The 18,150-nt window shown below is 62.2% G+C and overlaps 3 protein-coding genes and 1 long non-coding RNA gene across 7 annotated transcripts; 2 read left to right on the top strand and 2 right to left on the bottom strand.

Moving 5' to 3' along the window:
* The first annotated feature begins 1,378 nt into the window (after window positions 1-1,378).
* Window positions 1,379-6,228, top strand: FAM131A (family with sequence similarity 131 member A). The gene is given in 7 exon segments (XM_052685555.1): window positions 1,379-1,919; window positions 1,922-1,954; window positions 3,352-3,482; window positions 3,913-4,006; window positions 4,096-4,278; window positions 4,725-4,853; window positions 4,977-6,228. Coding segments are annotated over 7 exon segments (1,086 nt in total). The 5' UTR covers window positions 1,379-1,852; the 3' UTR covers window positions 5,426-6,228.
* LOC128081858 (uncharacterized) lies at window positions 5,266-7,564 on the bottom strand. The gene is made up of 3 exons (XR_008207428.1): window positions 7,470-7,564; window positions 6,222-6,354; window positions 5,266-5,362 (listed from the first exon to the last, which is right to left on the bottom strand). It is a non-coding gene; the product is annotated as an uncharacterized LOC128081858 (long non-coding RNA).
* Window positions 6,709-7,986, top strand: LOC128081856 (heat shock protein beta-7-like). Its single transcript, XM_052685564.1, has 3 exons — window positions 6,709-6,880; window positions 7,405-7,556; window positions 7,676-7,986. Exons 1-3 carry the CDS (start codon window positions 6,754-6,756, stop codon window positions 7,886-7,888), a joined length of 492 nt encoding a protein of 163 aa, XP_052541524.1. The 5' UTR covers window positions 6,709-6,753; the 3' UTR covers window positions 7,889-7,986.
* Window positions 7,949-18,030, bottom strand: CLCN2 (chloride voltage-gated channel 2). Of its 4 annotated transcripts, none has more exons than XM_052685521.1 (24): window positions 17,914-18,030; window positions 14,516-14,672; window positions 14,068-14,199; window positions 13,860-13,988; window positions 13,400-13,533; window positions 13,241-13,318; window positions 13,090-13,168; window positions 12,419-12,544; window positions 12,258-12,342; window positions 12,075-12,176; window positions 11,888-11,972; window positions 11,660-11,815; window positions 11,304-11,373; window positions 11,084-11,190; window positions 10,684-10,835; window positions 10,482-10,615; window positions 10,240-10,397; window positions 10,062-10,167; window positions 9,921-9,994; window positions 9,335-9,385; window positions 8,911-8,949; window positions 8,730-8,834; window positions 8,571-8,657; window positions 7,949-8,497 (listed from the first exon to the last, which is right to left on the bottom strand). In XM_052685521.1, the coding sequence occupies exons 1-24, from the start codon at window positions 17,965-17,967 to the stop codon at window positions 8,306-8,308; spliced, it is 2,592 nt and encodes an 863-aa protein (XP_052541481.1). In that variant the 5' UTR covers window positions 17,968-18,030; the 3' UTR covers window positions 7,949-8,305. The 4 variants fall into 4 exon arrangements, with proteins under 4 accessions (XP_052541481.1, XP_052541479.1, XP_052541480.1 ...); XM_052685519.1 differs by having other exon boundaries at window positions 10,684-10,897; window positions 11,080-11,190; XM_052685520.1 differs by lacking the exon at window positions 9,335-9,385 and having other exon boundaries at window positions 10,684-10,897; window positions 11,080-11,190.
* Window positions 18,031-18,150: the final 120 nt, after the last annotated feature.

Below are 18,150 nucleotides of genomic sequence, written 5' to 3' on the forward strand. Positions count from 1 at the left end.
TTAAATTTGGGTTGGGGACAGGAGTGTGATTTCTCCCCTTCCCCTGTCCTCTCTCTATTCCCCTGTCACCACCTGGAGTCCTCCCTATGGTTTTTTATTTTAAATATAAATCATTCCCCCCAGCTCCTGCTATGACACCTGGGGAGGGTGCCGGGGGGCGGGAGGGGGGGTGCGAGGGGGGAAATGTGTGACCCTTTCTCTCCGGGCCAGGCTCAGTCCCCGTCCTCCCCCTGAAGCCCCCATCCTCCCCACCCCAAACGTTTAAGGCCACAATTGGGCAAAGCAACGGGGCGGCCCCGCATCTGCGTCCCCTGTATTTATAGAGCACCGGATGTGACGAGCCGCACGTGTAATTATTAAAACAAGGATTCAATAACTGGTCACGTGAATTTGTAAATAATTTTTTTTTTTTTTTTTTTTGCTTTCTTTTATTTCTTTTTTTTTTTTTTTCTTTATGGAGTATTTAATTGAAGATTTAAAGGCATCTTTTCACCTTAAAACTGGAAATAAAAGAACATTGCTAAATAATGCCCCGTGTGCCGCTATTGCCGCCTGGCCCTGTGCCCCCTGTCCTTTGTCCCTTGCCCCCTGGGTTGGCATGGGGATACCCCATGGAGAGCCACCCCAAGGCAGATGGTAGGTACCTCCCTCCTGGGGCTGGGAGGGAGGCATGGGCTGCTCAGCACTCCAGGGTTGAATGTTGCTCCGTGTCCCCAGACCCTGCTGTTCATGGGGCACAGGGGGGAACGGGCCTTAGCACTAACACACAGGGGACAATTTCCCCATTCCCAAGCACCATGTATCCCTCTCCCTGTGGGCATGGAGGTGGCAGGAGCTGGAGGGTCTGGTTTGGAGCAGTTCTGTGGCAGGAGGGGAAGAGATACAGTAGGCTGCTCCTACGCTTTTTATCTTGGGGGATTTTCTCTCTGCACCCTTTGCAGTCTTGCAGTGGACATGGAGGCAAGGCTGGATGATGGCTCGGGATGCAGGTCACTGTGGGGTGTCCTGGGGTCGAGGTGGCCCCTGGTGTGGGGTTGGCTTTATCTGGGGCTGGTGTTGTCTATGTTGGGCTGCTGCTTGCTGAGTCACCCTGGCCATAGCCTGGAGGGCCCAGAATAATTAACCAGAGGCTGTTCCCCAGATTAGAGGCTGATCTGGCCGAGCTGCAGCCCTGGCAGCGCTTAATGCTGGGAAACATTTGGCAGGGAACGGCTGAGCAGGGCTCCTGGGAGCCTTGGCCGTAGGGCTCCCCCTGCCCAGGAGCCGGCGAGGTCCGAGGTCCCTCGGGCAGGGGCGGCACCCGGCAGTGCCGGCAGTAGGTTCCAGGGTGAGCAGCCCTCTGCCTGCGGCGGGCAGCTCGAGGTTTGGGGCGTACAGTGCGGCCTCCAGCTCAGCTCCGGGGGGCGCCGGTGCCGGAGGGTCCCCCGCTCTGCGGCTCTCCGGGGTGCCCGGGCTGCTCTCTGGGGCGGGCGCTGTCCGCGGTGCTGGCACGGCGCTCTCCGCGGTGTCCGGCCTTCTTCCCATCCTCCTCCTCCTCCTCTTCCTCGTCTTCCTCCCTCCCCCTCCTCCTCTTCCTCCGCCCCCCCTCCCCCCCTCCTTCCTCCATCCTCCATCTGCCTTCATCCCTCCGCTCCTCTCTCCTTCTCCTCTGCCTTCCTCTCCCTCCCTTCCTCCTCCTCCCTCTCCTCCTCTTCCTCCCCGTCTCCCCGCCTCCCCTCTCTCCCTCCTCTTCCTCCCTCAGCAGTGACGTCTCTGGACGTGCCCGGTACCGGCCCGGCTCACAGCACCGTTCGGGGCTCCGGGCCCGGTGTCACCGTCCCGGAGGGGCTGCGGGCACCGCCTGGGGCCGCCCATGCGGTCGGGGGGCGATGCGGACGGCACGGAGCCGGCGGTAGTGCCCGCACCGGGGCCCCCCCCGGGAGCATGGGCTGCATCGGCTCCAAAACCACCATCGGTGGGTGAGCGTCGCCGGGATGGGTCTGCGGGGGAGGGGGGGGGGGGGGGCGTGTTTGGAGCCGAGGGGGGGGGGTATAGGGAACGTACAGGGTCTTGGAGGCGTGGGGGGGTTGCATGGGTTATGGGGAGGCTGCTTTTGGGGATGCTAGAAGCTTTGGGGGTGGGGCTGATGCGGCGAGGAGAGTGTGGGGTGGTTGTGGGGTGTGGAGAGTTGTGGGGACTGTAGGGTTTGGGGAGGGGGTGCAGAGAGTTATAGGTACGCAGTACGGGAAGGATATGGGTATCTCACGGTTGCTGGGAGGCTTGGGAATTTATAGAGGAATGGGGGTCACTGGAGGGATATGGAGAATCTGGGGGTAGCGGAGGACTTGGAATCTATAAGGGAGTTTTTGAGGGGGCATAGAGGACTTAGGGATGCTGCTTGAGAGGAGTCAAGGGGCTTAGGGAGGGAGTGAGGACAGAGAAGGAATGATGGGTAGGTGGGAGGCTATGCAGGGCTGTGGGGGAGCCATGGGCTGTTTGGGGTTCAGGGGTTGGGCAAGAGTTATGGGCTAGGGTATTTCTCAGGGGCCTGTGGGGGTGTGGGAACCTGTGAGAGTTGGTGGGATTTACTTGGGCTCTGGGGGGCTATGGGGGCTGACAGAGGTGGAGGCAATGGGTGGTTGCAGGGCTGAGTGGTGACCCCAGGCTGCGGCTGGTACAGACATGGTGGGGCTGTCCTGGGGGTGTCTATGCTGGGGGGGGTCACCCAGGGGTGCCTCTGCCCATAGCAGATTTGGGGGAGGGGAGTAATCAGCAGCTTCCCCTGAAGCCAGGCTGGGTTGAGGAGCACTCTTTGCCCCCTCCATATCCCACCCCATGGCCACCTCACATCAGCCCGATATGCCTCAGAGCAAGGAAATGAGGCTCTTCCCCAGCCCCTGGGGTCCACTGCCTGCTAAGGAGCTGTGGTGCATTGGGAAACCCCCCCCAACACCGATGCTGGGGCTGTCAATGCTGGGGGAGGTGGGTACCCCCCCTGTTTAGGGCCGTAGAGCTGGTGCAGAAGCACACCCCCCCCCATAACAGCCTGTCCCAAGCTCCCCAAACCCTAAACTCTACCCCAACCCCATCGGCATCCTACCTGCCTTGGCCCCATCCCAGGGACACCTGGCTGAGTGCCGCCACCCGCACTGTTCCCACCCCATCCCCGTTCCTGGGCGCGTGCATCCTGAGCTCCCACAACCCGGGCCAAGGCAGGCCGTGTTCCCACTCCTGGTGCCAGCCTGGTGCCGCTGACACAGGCGGAAGAGCTGCCTGGCCGTGAGTCACCCAGTGCCGCAGCGCCGGCGCTCCGTGCAATGAGATGCACCCGGCCTCAGCTGGGCAGATGGAGGCACTGAGCTCTCCCCGCAGTGGCCGTGGACACGACCCTGTGCGTGGAGTGGAAGGAGGTGAAAGCACTGTCCCCGCTGCGAGCCGCCCGACCGGCCCCGTTGCCCCGCCTGTTGCGCCAGGCCTCCTTCGACAGCCAGGACTTCCTCGAGGTATCGCCGCACCGGGGCCCCGCTGCCCGCCCTGCCCGGCCCCACAACCGGCTCACAGCCGGCTCTGACGTCAGCCCTGAGCTGGGCTGTATCCTGGGAGAAATCAGTCCACGGCGCCGCGTTGCCATGGCAATACGAGTTGTTGCGCGCCTCCAAATCCCACATCACTTCCCCATGGCCGTGGGCACGGGGATTGGGAAGGGATGCCCCAGCACAGCGGGTGCACCAACAACCTTGCACATGTGCGTGTGCAATGCGTGAGCCGCGCTCGGTCGCACCAACTGCAGAGAGCGGAGCACATGTGCATATATGCAAGTGTACAGGCACAACAGCTGCATGCGCATCAGTACAAGTGCACGTGTGTATCACCACAGCGATGGGAGCGGGCACTTAGTGCATGCACGGCGTGACACCCCTGCCCGCAACACAGGTCAATGTTGAAGACACTGTCGAGATGCTGCCCAAGTCGCGGCGTGCGCTGACCATCCAGGAAATCGCCGCCCTGGCCCGCTCCTCACTGCATGGTAACTGCCCTGGGAAACGGGGGCGGGAGGGAGGGAGGGCGGTGGGGTCCCTGCATCGTCCCTGTGGTACTGATATGGCGTTGCTCCAGGCATCTCGCAGGTGGTGAAGGAGCATGTGACGAAGCCAACTGCCATGGCGCAGGGCCGCGTCGCACACCTCATCGAGTGGAAGGGCTGGTGCAAACCCGTGGAGCCACCCGCTGCGCTGGAGAGCGCCTTCAACTCCTACTGCCACCTGAGCGAGGGCGAGCAGGAGGCACGCTTCGCTGCAGGTGGGCACTGCGTGGAGTCTCCGTGCATCCATCCACCCATCCGCCCATCCATCCATCACCATGTCCCCACTCATCCATTCACCCCCATGCCCCTGCTCATCCATCTTCTATCCATCCTCCATCCATCCCTCCCATGTCTTCACCCACCCACTCATCCATCCCTCCTTCCACCCACCCACCCAAACACCCGTAATTCTTCTTGTCCCCACTCATCCATTCTTTCTCATCCCTCCATCTATTCCCATGTCTCCAACCACCTGTCCTCATGTTCCCATTCATCTGCCATCCACCTCCATGTTCCTATCCATCCATCCATCCTGCCCATGGGATGAGATGCCCTATCCTAGGCATGCTGTCCCTGCTGTGCTGATGTCTCCCCCATTCTCACTGCTGGCTGTGTGGGGGTTTGTGCCACCTCCCACTGTGACCACACTGTCCTGTGCCAGGCGTGGCAGAGCAGTTTGCCATCGCTGAGGCCAAGCTGCGTGCCTGGTCCTCAGTGGATGGGGACGACTCCAACGACGAGTCCTACGATGAGGACTTCATGCCATCCTCAGAGAGCTCCCTGCCAGCCGGTGAGCACCCTGGGGACTTGTGGATTGGGGACGGTGTCCTGCTGCCAGGACTCCCCATGGTGCCATCATGGGGCTGGCAGTCATTGGGATTCCTGGCTATGGGGCTGACCGCTGTTCCCACAGAGCATCATCCCAGTGCGGCGCTGCTGCGGGACCTGCTGCGGGGCCACTTGTGCCAGCTGGGAGCACGGCACGGCTCCTGTGAGCCTGAGAGTGACTCGTCGCGCACGCTGTCCCCCGAAACCCTCTGCTCCAGCCTCTGCAGCCTGGAGATGGTGTCCCCCTCCGAACTCACTGCCAAACTGCTGGGCTCCCTGGGGGGTGAGCTGCCCCCCCCGAGCAGCCAAAGTGCCTTGCGGGGTCTGGTATGGCCCCGCTGCCAGGACTCGCTGTCCCCCATGCCCTATGCCGAGGCCTGCCTCTCGCCTGCCGAGGACGAGGTGGTGCTGAGCAAGGACTTCACGCTCCGCCGCAAAATCTCTGATGTTGCCTCGTCTGGGGTGGTGTCACTGGAGGAGGAAGACGAGGAGGAGGACGAGGAGGAGGAGGAGGAGGAGGCTGAAGAGCCGTGATGGACTCTGCCTCTCCCCAGCACCGTGCCCCCCAGGACTGATGGGACCTGAAGCTGTGGGGCTGGCTGTCCGCATGCATCCCCTCGCCACCCCTTCGTGGGCACTGAGCCCCCCCACCCTGTTGGCACAGCTGAACCTTTCTGGGCTAAGCCCACAGTGCCCCCACTCTGGACCAGGGCTGGGGGTGGGAGTTGGGGCACAGAGGCTCTTCTTGCTCTCTGATGAATTTTATACTGTGAACTGCTGCCTTTGGACACGGGGTTCAGGAGGGGGCCGGGGGGGTGCCCATGTGCCACGGTGATGGAGGTTTCTATGCTTTTGTATGCATGTGGAGGCTGACATGGGGAGGCTGCAGGTGGGAGTGGGATGGGCATGACACCCCCCCCGTGGGAGTATCCCCAACCAGCCCTACGGTGGGGGCCCCCAGGTCTGCTGTGGGCCAACCCGGGAGGTGTGACAGGACCCATGACTGATGTCCCTGCCCCCAAGTTGCTCACCCCTAGCAGGGAACCAAGTGCCTACACGGAGGTGGTCGCCCCCCCTCGTTGTATCTGGAGGGCTGACACTCCAGTACAGGACCCCCAGCTGTCCGGGCACACCGTTTGGGGGAAGGAATGCCAATTTTCATTGACGCTTGCCCTCCCTTCCTGCATGGCACTTGTTCTTGTGGGGCCACTTGCCCACTGCATGCCACCCCTTGCCACCCCCCCCATCCTTGCACCCCCCAGTGCCCTTTGCTCCCATGCTGCCACACACCCCCAACTCTGCCCTGTGCCACCTGTCGTGGGACCCCCACCTCTGCATGACCAAGCTGCCGGGGGAGGCTGATGCCACGATGAGGGGCTCCCTGCCCCCTGACCCCTGTGCCACCACCACGTATAGGGACATCAGCAACCCAGAGCAGGACCCAGGGATCCTGGCCCCAAAACCTACAGTGGGATGGGGAGAAAGGGGTATTTGTGTGCATACACCTCTGAGGGGTACGTGCACATGGGTACATCTCCATGGGGTGCCGGGATCTACCCCATGCGAGGGTCCCCCTGCCCCTGCCTCCATCCCACCTGCCCTCCAATAAAATCGGTGGTGTGAGTGCTGCACAGCTGCGTCTGCTTGCAGGAGAGGGGCCCTGGTGGGGTGGCAGGATGGCGGTGACAGCAGCGTCTCCTGCATGTCCCCCCATAGGGTGACAGAGAGGCCTCGGCCGTTATCTCGCATTCCTGGCCAGGCTACCGGGCTAATTATGGGCATGTGGCAGCAGGCGCCTGGCCATCCCCCTGCCCTGTGCGGGGTATTGGGGACAGGTTGGGCGGTGGCAGTGGCACAGTGACATGGCATCGCTCAGCTCAGCTGCTACGTACCGTGCTGAGCACATCAGCACCTACAGCCAGGGGCTGGGTGCCGGCGAGCCCCGCTTCGAGGGGGAGAGGTACCACTACGACACCTTCAGGTACCCAGGTATGGGGTTTGGGATGGGGGACCCCAAAATGCAGCCTGCTGCCCTGTGCTCAGGCACTGCCAGCCTGAGTTCCCCACGGACTGTCCTGCATCTCCCCTCCCACCCCCCCAGGTAAGTCCCTTCAAGGGCTTCCCAGGGTCGCCAGGCTCACGGTGTCCCCTGTTCTCCCCTCCCTAAATCTTACAGAGCCTCTCAGTGCCCCCAGACACCCTCATGCCTCTTTCTCCCCCAGCCCCAATCTTCCTGAGTGCCCTTACATCCCCCCAGCCCCTGTGCACCCAGATCCTCAAGGTGACCCAGATGCTCCCATTCGCCCTTCCAGAGCCACAGCAACAGCCCCCCCCCCCCCCCCCAGCCTTCTTTCTCCAGACTTTTCTGGCCATCCCTATGTGTCCCCCTGTCCTCAGGCCACCCCATATTCCCTTCCCCACTTCTCCCTGAAGTCCCCCCAGTGATCTCAACCCCCCCAGTTCCCCCTCACCTCCCACTCCCTGCATGTTATGCCTATTCCTGATCCCTGCAGGTTCCCCGGGCACCGTGTGCCCCTACACTCTGGGCACATGGGTGCAGGTGCAGGGTGAAACCTACCAGGTGGTGGCCGACGTCAGCCAGTTCGATCCTCCTGACATTGTGGTGACCACCTCCAACGGCCACGTTGCCATCTGGGCTGAGAAGGTGAGGACCCCTTCCTCCCTCCCTCCCCAGATATCCCCATCATTTGTACCTGGCTAACTGGGAAGCAGCCTGCTGCCCGCCTACCACACATGACCATCTGATGCCACTGTGCCATGCAGGTGGCAGAGGACGGCACGGTGTGCGACACTTTCACCCACCAGTGCCGCCTGCCTGAGGACACGGACCCTCTATCGGTGAGCTGTGCCCTGACCGACGCCGGCATGCTGGTCATCACCGCCTGGCGCCGTGCCGGTGCCCGTCCCGGTGAGACGCCGCAGCCGCTGTACCGCAGCGAGGCAACACTGAGTGCAGGGACGGCACGGGGACAGTAATGGTGACCGTGCCCTGGGGCTCCGTGCCCCCTGCACACCTCCATGCTCTGGCAAGGTGGCTGTTTATAAAGTTCTTTAATTAAATTAATATAAAAATCTCTGTATTTACACAGGGGGATGCACAGTGGCGGGGTTGCAGGGTCCCCATTCCTGGCACCGAGGCACTGGGAAGGCGGCGATGACTTCTCTTGTCCCCATGTCCCTCGACCAAATGCTTAGAGTGCCCATGGGGGCTGCGGCCGTGCTGGGAGGCGATGGGGCTGGGAGGGGGCAGAGGTAGCAACAGGGGAAGCCTCGGGGCATGGGCAGGTTGGGGGGGCACCTGGCCACCCCATGGCACTGAAAGGAGGATGCCCATGTCCCCCATAGGGAGCCCCCGCAGCACCCCCGACACAGGGTAGGGGTTTGGCGTCACCGTCACTTGCTGGTGTCCCCATCATCAGGGCCGGCCTCACGGGGCATGGGGTGGTGCTGGTGACGGTCCCAGAGCTGGCGCAGGTCGGTGGTGTCCAGCTCACCCGCACTGGTGCTGCTGCGGCGGAAGCTGGCGAGCGGTGGCAACACCTTCACCCCCTTGGCGGTCAGTGAGCCTTCGATGGCTTTGCGCAGCTGTGGGGCACCCCAGTGTCATCAGTGGGCAAATGGGGTATCCCTGTCCCTGTGCTCTGCCCCCCATCCTCACCTCCTTGAGGGACACCATGCCCACCAGGCGCCCGATGCTGGTGACGTACGCGTGGTCCAAGCCCAGTAGTGAGAAGATGGTGTGGGTCTGTAGGAAAACAGGGGGCTCAGTGGGGTACGCAGTGGGGAATTGGGGTGGGGGGATGCAGCAGGGACCCACCTTGTGCAGAGAGGTGCGCTCCACCAGCTGGAAGGGTGCGGGGTCAATCTGGGTGCTGCTGAAGTCCACGTTCTGCTCCAGCTGCTGCTCTTCCCAGTCCAGGATCTGAGGCACAGGGAGCACGCTGTGGGACTCAGCCCCATGGCACAGCCCCAGAGGCAATCCCCCGGCCTGGGCTCACCTCTGCCGGTGTCATCCTGTCCCCCAGGTCCAGGTCCTCCTGTGAGAGAGGTGGGGTGACGCCGTGCCGGGCGTGCACAATGGGGTGATGTGGGAGAATGTGATTGGGCATGCCCAGGTTGTGATTGGTGAAGAGAAAGCAGCCTGGGTTGTGATTGGTGAAGGAAAGTGAGGGAAATTCAATTGCTGTGATTGGCTGAGAGGATCCATGCTAAGATTGGCCAAGCAGATTTGGGATTGAAAGTTCCCGCGCCCTAATTGGCCAAGCAGAAATCGGGACGCATCTGAGATTGTCTACACAGACACAGACCAAATGTGGTTGGCCAAGTGGAATCGTGCCAGGCCATGATTGGTTGAGAGGATTCAGGCTGGCCTCCAATTGGCTGAGAGCAGCTCTGCCCAGGCTGCCATTGGCTGCAGCTTACCGTTACGGAAATGCGGACGTGCTTGGCCTTGCGAGGGGCCTGGCCCTGCGCCTGGCACCATGCGGGAGAGATGGTGTTAGGGGGCATGGCATGGAGGGGGGCCAGGCTGGGACAAGCAGAGACAGGATGGGATGGGATAGGGCAAATAGGGGTGGATATGGGGTGGGTCAAATAGGGATGGAATGGATATGGAAGGGAAGGGTCAAGTAGGAACGGGATGGAGTGGGATGGGATGGGATGAGAAAAGTTAAATAGGGATGGGATGGGATGGGATGGGATGGGATGGGATGGGATGGGATGGGATGGGATGGGATGGGATGGGATGGGATGGGATGGGATGGGATGGGATGGGATGGATGGGGCAAATAGAGACAGGCAGGGTCATGTGGGGAAGAGACTGGGACAGAAAGGGTCAAGTAGGGATGGGATGGGGTGGAAAGGGTCAACCGTGGATGGAAAAGGACAGGCAGGGTCAGGCAGGGGAGAGAGATGGTGATCAGGATGGTAAGGGACAGGAAGGGCCTGGAGAAGGGATGGAGAGGCATGGGATGGGAGTAGTTGAGGACAAGCAGGGACGGGTGCTCACCTCAGCAGGCTCCGCAGCACTGTTGGCACAGAAGAGGCTCTTGAGGGCGATGCTGGAGCTGTCGGTGGCACTGGCTGCAGGAAGCAGAGGGGTCAGCGTGGGGCAGCGGGCTCCCAAGGGGGCTGTGGGGTGCTGAGTCACCTGGGGGGCCGTCGGCAGGGACGCTGGGCACCCGCTTCAATGCTGGCTTTAGGGGCTTGCGGGATCCGCTGCGTGTGGGAGTGAAGGAGGAAGCTTCAGTGCTGATCTGTGGGAGGGAAGGGATGGGGTCAGGGAGGCAAAGACACCTTGATGGGGGGACCCGAGGGCGGTCCCTCACATGGAAGCAGACGCTGGCTTCGGAAAACCGGCGCCCGTCATCAGCGCTCGCCCATGCCTTCTGCCGCAGGGCCTGGAGCCGGCGCTGGGGATGCAGCTGGTGGCCCAGCAGGGCCCCCACCTGTGCCCTTTCAATGGAGCCCAGCAGGATCATGGACTCTGTGACCGAGAGGGGACACGTTGCAGGGAACAGCGCTGCAGGGACATTGTGGAAAGATGGAGAAGCTTCCATGTGCCTCTTACCTGCTGAATCCACCAGTGCCAAGCTCTTCATCTTGGTGCTCTGCAGCACATGCTGCAGGTCCCGGTACTTGCAGTTGAGAGAGACGTAGGGGACATCCCGCACCATGATGTCCTCCACCCGCATGTTGTACTTCCTGCCCGGGGAAATGCCCTCAGCACGGTGCCACAGAGCGCTTGTGGTTGGGGATGTGGGGACACTCACTCATGGTGCCCCCAGCCCAGCTCAGGGAGGTAGGGCAGCTTCTTGATGCGGATGATGCTGTCGTAGAGGGAGGGCTGGAGGCTCTGGGCCACCGCGTTGGCCAGGATGACAGCAATCATAACGGGCAGGATGTGCGAGATTTGCCCCGTCAGCTCGAAGACGATGACGGCGGTGGACACAGTGTGGGTAACAGCACCCGACAGTGCGGCCGCCCCTGCCAGCCCCAGGAGACATGGGCAGCTGTCTCATGGGGCTGTGTCCCACACCCTAGGGACATCCTTAGGACAATCCCATTGATGGGAGGCACTCAGGGACACCAGCAGCTCTCTGGGAGGGGGATGGGAAGGATCAAGTAGGGATGGGATGAGATGGGGATGGGAAGGGTGCCGTGCTTACCTACCACGGCGTAGCCCCCTGGCACGATGCGGTAGGTGTTGCTGTCGGTGTGGATCCCATCAGGGAACCAGGCTGCCATGCTCTCCCCAACCAGCCGCCCAAAGGCTGCCCCTGCCCACAGAGGGAGACTGTGGAGGCCATGGGCCTCTCCCAGGTCCCAACCCCATTCCTACACCTGCGCCGTGTCCCTCCACCAGGAGACATCAGGTGACCCTGTCCCTCACCAATGACGAAGACCGGCATGAAAGCCCCACAGGGCACAGGGATGGTGGTAGCCAGGGCTGACATCCAGAACTGCATGGGGGATATGAGCACATGTTAATTGCCATCCCCTTGGGCTGGCTCTCCTCCAGCACCAGCCCTAGAGCAGGAAGCTGGCATGGCACCACGCCAGGGGCACCCCGCCAGCACTCTCTGGTGGCACCCCAGCTGCTCTCTGCCAAGATCTCCTTGACAGCATATTCGTGGCACCCAGCCACCACGTTGGTGGCCGCAGGAGCAGCCACCCACTGTCTCCCAGGAGCACCTTGGTGGCTCCCATCCAGCACCTCCCTGGTGGCATGCGGGAGGATGTACCCACCTTCATGAGGATGAAGACAACGAGGGTGATGAAGACGTTGGAGCGGGGATGTCGCCAGGCCTCCAGGATGCCCATGTACTCAAATTCATCACTGGGCTCCTGCTTGGCCCACGTCCGGTTGTCAAACAACGTCACCAGCGTGTCCTTCTGAGTGAGCTGGGGACAAAAAAGTGAGCTTGGGTCCTGGTGGCCCAAAGGACCATAGCTCCATAGCCACACCATAGCTACCTGTCCAGCCATGAACTGCCCAAAGCCGGGTGGGAAGGTCAGTGTGGAGATGAGAAGTGTCACCAGGGCAGGGAACAGCAGGCGCCTGGCAGGGTGGCATGGAGGTGGTGACACTGGTGCAATCCCATCCCTGCCATCCCAGAGGGGACAGTTGCTCCCATGATGGTAGGGACCACTGGGCACCTACTTCTTCATCAAGAAGCGATTGATGGCCTTCTGTCGGCGCATGCACTGCACAATCTTGCGGTTGAGGTAGACAAAGAGAGCACCACCGAAACCGCTGGCGATCCTGGGCAGAGGTCGAGGCTGAGTGCTCATGTCCACCACACGGGTGTGGGATGGAGACATGGGATGGGGCAGACACACTCACCCAATGACGGCAAAGGCAGGCAGTTCCTGCAGGTCAAAGGGGAAGTCGAGGCGGAAGCGGGTTTTGAAGAGCGCTGTGATGGTTTCTGGGGGCACGGTGGGTGTGAGCGGGGCTGGGTGGGGGGACCCTGGTGTCCCCAGCCTCCCATCCCACGGGGGTACCTTCATCTTTGATCCAGACAGCCAGCACGCGGAAGATGAAGGCGCTGAAGGTGGCGGCAAAGAAACCACGCCAATAGTTGCGGACAGCAAAGAAGGTGGAGGTGACCTCAATGCTGAACAGCACGCCTGGCAGTGGGAGGAAGGACGAGAGGGAAGAGAGGAGAAAGGCAGGCAGAGCCCAGGTGCCTGGCATGCTGTCCACCCAGAGCCCCATGGCCATGCTGCAATTCGGGGCTTCTTCAGCAAAGTGCACAGCTGTCTGTGCGAGCGAGAGGGCAGTGCAGGGATGTGGGAAGTCATGAGTAAGGGGAGACAGATGGCGTTGGGCACACACATATGGATAGACAGATGGATGGATGGGGCAGCTCAGCACACACAGGACAAGGAAAGAGTCAGACAGCACAAACCTATGGGCAGGGCTCAGCAGGGCCAGAGTGGGGAGCTCCCTGGTGTGCAGCGCAGTGCAGTGGGGGAGAGGACGAGATGAGATGTTACACCTCTAGGAGGATGGTGCCTGCTTCTCCCTTTATCCTCTGCCCTGTGGGCACCCCAACTAGTGGTGCTGCCTCTGCTGTGCCCAGTCACGTGGGTCCCTGTCCTCTGCCTGGTACTCTGGGTGGGATCCTGCTGACCTTTTTGAGGGCAAAGGGTATGGGCTGGGGGGTCCCTACCTCCAATGGGGGCAGCGAAGCAGCAGCCGACACCGACAGCACAGGCAGCTGCAAGCATTTCAGTGTTCCTTGCCTCGTTCTGCAGGTGAGCATAGGCTGAATCAGTCCCAGCACTGCTGGAGTTCCCCAGATGCTATCCATACTCACTCACCTCATAGATGCCCCCAAAGAAGGAGAGGAAGCGGCTGAGCAGGGCTGCACACATGCTGGCAATATGGACAAAGGGACCCTGTGGGGACAGCAGTGGGGGCTGACGTTGGTGCCCCCCACCCAGCATACTGCCTGCTCCAGCCATGGGAAGTGCCCTCACCTCCTTGCCCAGGGGCATGCCGCTACCCAGGGCACACGTCAGCCCAATCACCTTGGCCACGAAGGTCTTCAAGGTGAGATACTCCTTCAGGATGACACCCCGCAGGATAGTCTTCATCTCAGGGATCCCTGAGCCTGGCAGCATGGAGATAGTCCTGACCCACAGCCATGGGGAAAGCCCTGGTTCTGTAGACCTGGGGTGCTCCCTGATACACTGTCATAGGGACCCACGTGAAGCCTTTCTCACAGTGCAGGTAGGACCCCTGGGAACATCCCCAGACCATGATGGGACACCCCAACCTATAGCCCTGCAGGGACCTCAATCCCACACCCCTGAGAGACCTTATAAAGACCATCCCTTGGATCTTGGAAGACCCCAGCCCCATAGTCTAGGTCACCCAGATTGTTCACAACCCACAGCCCCAGGGAGCGAAGACCCCATTAGGACGCACGCAACTTACCTACAGCCTGTGGAGCGAGGATCTGGGTGAAGCCAGCTGAGAAGGTGATGAGCACAGTGGGGTAGGTGACCCAGGCCAGATACTGCAGCATCACATTGGTGTCCAGGCCCCCATACATCCACTTCTGAGCTATGGGCACAGCGAGTTGCGGGCAGCATGGGATGTGCTGTTGTCCTGGGATGCCCATCACCCATCACTGCCCACTCACCTTGGAGGCAGGTGGCGATGGCAAAGTCCATGGCCCAGCTCACCAGCGCCATGACCAACCCCAGGAGGATGAGGAAAACCCAGTCCTCGCCCACCCTGGCGATGAAGAACCTCTGGCACCGCACGGCACAGCCTGCAGGCACAGCACAGGCTTAGCGCCGGGGACGGGCAGAGCAGCACAGCACAACACGCCCGAGTGCCGTCCCTTGGCACAGCCCCAAGCCGAGCTGCCAGAGGGCCCCGTCCCTACTGCTGCCGTCCGGTTATTTTGGGCCATTGTGTCCCCGCAGGTGGCATTGTCCTCGGCGCCAGTGTCCCATGACAGCAGGAGAAACCCTACCCGCAGTGGCGGCAGCTGGGCGGGCAGTGGTGCCCAGAAGAGCATGGAGCTGCCTGGCCACTGTGCCAGGGGCTCGGTGTCCCCCCCGATACGTCCCCATCACCCTTACCACAGCAGGGGGCACAGCGTCCCTGGCTGTACTCCAGCAGCTCAGAGGGGCGGCGTGGCCGTAGGGTGCCACTGTCCTCATGCTCCTGTTTCAGCCGCAGCCGGGCTGCCTCATCCTTGGCAAAGGTGCCCAGGTCCTGTGTGTAGCGGCCATACATCTGGGGGAAAAAGAGTGGGAAGGGGAATCAGGGGGTTGGCACAGGCTTCTGGGCTGCAGGTGGGGAACCTGAGGCAGGGAAGCAGTGGACACAGTGCCAGCGCCGGGATGGGGATCAATAGCAATTGTTTCATCCACGCAGCCAGCACAGTGCCTGGCCCCACTGGTACCAGTCCCCGGCCCTGCCCAGGTGCTCCAGCCATAGATTGGGCTACAGTGGGTCGGTGAAGGCATCCGGTGTCAGGAACACAGCCAGGCTGGCAGGGAGCTTCTCTGAGGCCCAATATTGGGAGTTGTGTCTCATTTTGGTGCTGTTACATGGGTTGGGATCCCCCCAAGGTGGGCACATATGTTCCAAGCTGAGCCCGTGAGAGCAGAATAGGGCAGGGTGCACTCTTAGCCCGACAAAAAATTGGGCAGCGACACTTAGGGCGTGAGGCACACAGGGACACTGTGGCCACTCGGGTGGCATATGGCACGTGTCCTGGCCCCTGGCACTGCCCCCTGTGCTCATTGTGCCCTTCCTCCCTGCCGAGCTGGGGGCACTGGTCCCGCACTGGGGGCACTGCCAAGGGCTTGGTTGCTTGGTTTCCGCCTTGCTCCCCCCGCCATGACCTGAATGCCAAGCGCTAGAGGTTGGCTGGGCACAAAGGGAGGCTTTAGGGCCACGGGGGCCCTTGCCAAGCTCCCACGTTGGGGCGACGTGAGCCTCATGCCGATGCATGCCCGCCTGCTGTGCCGCACGTGGCTGCCCCACAGCCCCTGTCCCGGCACAGTGCCCAGCGGAGGGGCTGTGGCACGGGTGGGCATTGTGCTTGGCACGTGCTGGCTCAAGCAGGGATGGCATAAAGGTGAATTTCTCGTGGGTCATTGCCCAGATCCCTCCGGCCAGGAGCAGAATGCAGCCTGTGTGGCGCCAGGTGGATTCTCTGCTGTCTGATACCTGGGTTAGGTTCGGCCCTGGGAGGGGAGAGGGAGGGCACAGCCGTGTCCATCACCAACCCCAAAACTTGTGCACGGCTCTATGGAAATGTGCTGGGGGCTGCAGCTCAGCCTCCTCAGGGGCTGCATTCAGCATCGCATGCCAGAGGAGGACCCCAGCCCTGCACGGCACTCGGCGTTCAAAGGCTCCCTTCGGGCGAAGCTTGTTTCCTCTGGAAGAACAAACGGCTCTGCACCCCAGGAGTTCTGTTGTTCTGCCAAGTGCCTGCCTCCCCCCAGCCCTATAGCTCCCCTTGTTCAGGATGGGGGCACCCCAGGCTGAGAGTCCCCCGTATCCCCTGCTGGAGGGCTGGCACGTTGCCCCATGGGTTCCCAGCAGAATGCCCCTATAGCTGGAGCTGGAAGGGATCCAACCTGGCAGGAGGGGGGGGTGGTTATAACCCCATTAGCCCCCAAACGCACCAACCGTGCTTAAAAAGAGGAAAGGGGCTGTGCCACACCGTGCTGCAAACCCCATAGCAGAGCCCAGCTGTCAGTGAGGGCCAGCAGTCCATTCTGCCTTCCTCTTCCTCCTCCTCCTGCTACTCCTCCTCCTCCTCCTGCTCGGGTTATTTTTCCACAAAGGCCTTTTGAAACACAAACAGCCCCGGGACTCCGGCCTCCGCCGCGAAGCAGCTGAACAATCACAGTGCCGGGCAGGCAGGGAGCGGGCACGGGGCGGGGGGGCTGGCGGGGGGCAAGCAGGGACGTGGGCACAGGATGAGGTCTGTATTTTGGGACTGCGTATTTGGGATCTGCTGTGCTGTGCCCCTGGGCTGTGCCAGGCAGTGGTGCCTGCTGTGCCTGGGTGATGCAGTGTGCGGTACGGCTGCTGGCATCGGTACTGCCGTGTCCCCAAGCCACCCTATCCCACGGTAGATGGGGCACTGAGCACCCTAGCAGCAGTGCCCACAGCCTTGGCTCATGGTGCCAGTTGACATCCCCCCAGAAAGTGCTCATGGGGAGTTTTAAAGGTGGGGAACATGGGGAGCAAGGACCCCAGCTCTTAGGCAGATGGAGAGGCCGGGGGGGGGTCTGTGTCACGCTGTCCGTCTTAGCTGGGATCTAATCGGCTCCACAGTGAACAAGGGCAGTTTGTCAAGCTTAATCTTCCTCACTGGAGGCCCTTTGGCACATGGGGGGCACAGGGGGTAGCAGGGACCCCAGGCACCCTTAGCACCAGGTGGTTCCCACGGGCACCTGTCCCATGCAGACTGCAGCCGGAGCCCAAGCCTGGCAGGAGCTGGTGGCACTGGGGAGGGCACCCGCCCTCCTGCTTGGCACGGGGGTGGCTTTTGGAAGCCAAGCACGAGGCTGCGGGATGGGTGCCCATACCCAGCCTCGCCCACGTGGGCGGCAGGAGCCCCGAGGCCATGGGGATGGGCACCCCGAGGTGTGGGTACCTCCCTGACCGCAGGTGGGAGGGCAAAGTCTGCTGGCACCACAGGGCTGCCCTGATGCCAGCCTTGTGCCTCTGCCCTCCTGCGGTAAGCGTGCTCGGGAAGAAGATGCAGAGGGCACCCGGCACACAGGGCCTTGGTGCCATGTGCTGGCTGGGCATGCCCTGCTCAAGGCTATGCAAACCCTACAGCTGTGGGTGCCCAGCAGTGCTCAGCCCCTTCCCTGCCCTGCCTGATGGCCTTTGCCAGGGCAAAGTACCCGTTTACTGAGCCGCGCCGGGCACCGGCCCAAACAGACCATGAGAAGTACCTTTGCCCACAGTGTCAGAGGGCTGTGGGCAACGGAGGGACTGTGGGCACAGCGGGCAAGGAGGACACCCTGAGATGCCAGCAGGGAGGCCCGGAAGGTGACAGTTGTAAACATGGGGCTAAGGTTGCAGGCGGGGGAGATATGCTATCTTGGGGACAGAAAGCTGGGGCCGGGCATAGCATGGAGGGTAAAGGGTGCCTGGGTGGTGTGGGGTACTTATGGGGGTCACAGTGCTCTGAGCTGAGGGCACGCTGCTGGGGAAAGGTGTGCTCGAGGGTCCCACCACGAGGCTGGGGGCTCCGATGGGTTTCCCTATTGCTGTGGGGCTGCGGGGCGGCACCGAGCGTCCCCCAGCGGCCCCCAGATGGAGACAGCCCTCAAGGCTCGGAGGACATGGTGGGATGAAGCAGGCGTCATGGGCGCTGCTCCTTTACAGAGCTCCTGGAGAGGGAGTATCACCCAAAACCGCCCCACTCCCCGCGACGTGCTGCAGTGCCCGGTGCCCCCCGCCGCGTCCGGTGCTCCCGGTGCCCGGTCCCGACCGAACTCACCAGGGTCTGCTCGTACTGCAGCGCCCGCTGCTCCGCGCTCTCGGCGGAGGCCATGGCGCTCCCGGTGCTCCCGGTGCTCCTGGCCGTGCCGGTGCCGGTGCCCGCGGCAGCAGCAACTCCTCCCGGGGCCGTGCGGGGCGGACCCGGGGCATTGCCCGGGGGAGGGCCCGGCCGCGCTCCGCCTCCGCCGCTCCGACGGCGGCACCCGGCACCGGCACCGGGCAGCCCGGCACGGAC

The sequence above is a fragment of the Tympanuchus pallidicinctus genome, unplaced genomic scaffold, assembly GCF_026119805.1.
Source record: "Tympanuchus pallidicinctus isolate F22 unplaced genomic scaffold, pur_lepc_1.0 scaffold22, whole genome shotgun sequence".
In the NCBI taxonomy this organism is placed as follows: Eukaryota; Metazoa; Chordata; class Aves; order Galliformes; family Phasianidae; genus Tympanuchus; species Tympanuchus pallidicinctus.

Coding starts and splice junctions, on each gene's coding strand:
- CLCN2 (XM_052685519.1), bottom strand. CDS start 17,967: ATGGCCTCCGCCGAGAGCGCGGAGCAGCGGGCGCTGCAGTACGAGCAG. Junction 14,200..14,515: donor ACGCTGTGCCCCCTGCTGTG/GTAAGGGTGATG, acceptor CTGTGCCTGCAG/GCTGTGCCGTGCGGTGCCAG. Junction 8,498..8,570: donor GCATGGTGTCCCTCAAGGAG/GTGAGGATGGGG, acceptor GGTGCCCCACAG/CTGCGCAAAGCCATCGAAGG.
- LOC128081856 (XM_052685564.1), top strand. CDS start 6,754: ATGGCATCGCTCAGCTCAGCTGCTACGTACCGTGCTGAGCACATCAGC. Junction 6,881..7,404: donor CGACACCTTCAGGTACCCAG/GTATGGGGTTTG, acceptor TGATCCCTGCAG/GTTCCCCGGGCACCGTGTGC. Junction 7,557..7,675: donor TTGCCATCTGGGCTGAGAAG/GTGAGGACCCCT, acceptor TGTGCCATGCAG/GTGGCAGAGGACGGCACGGT.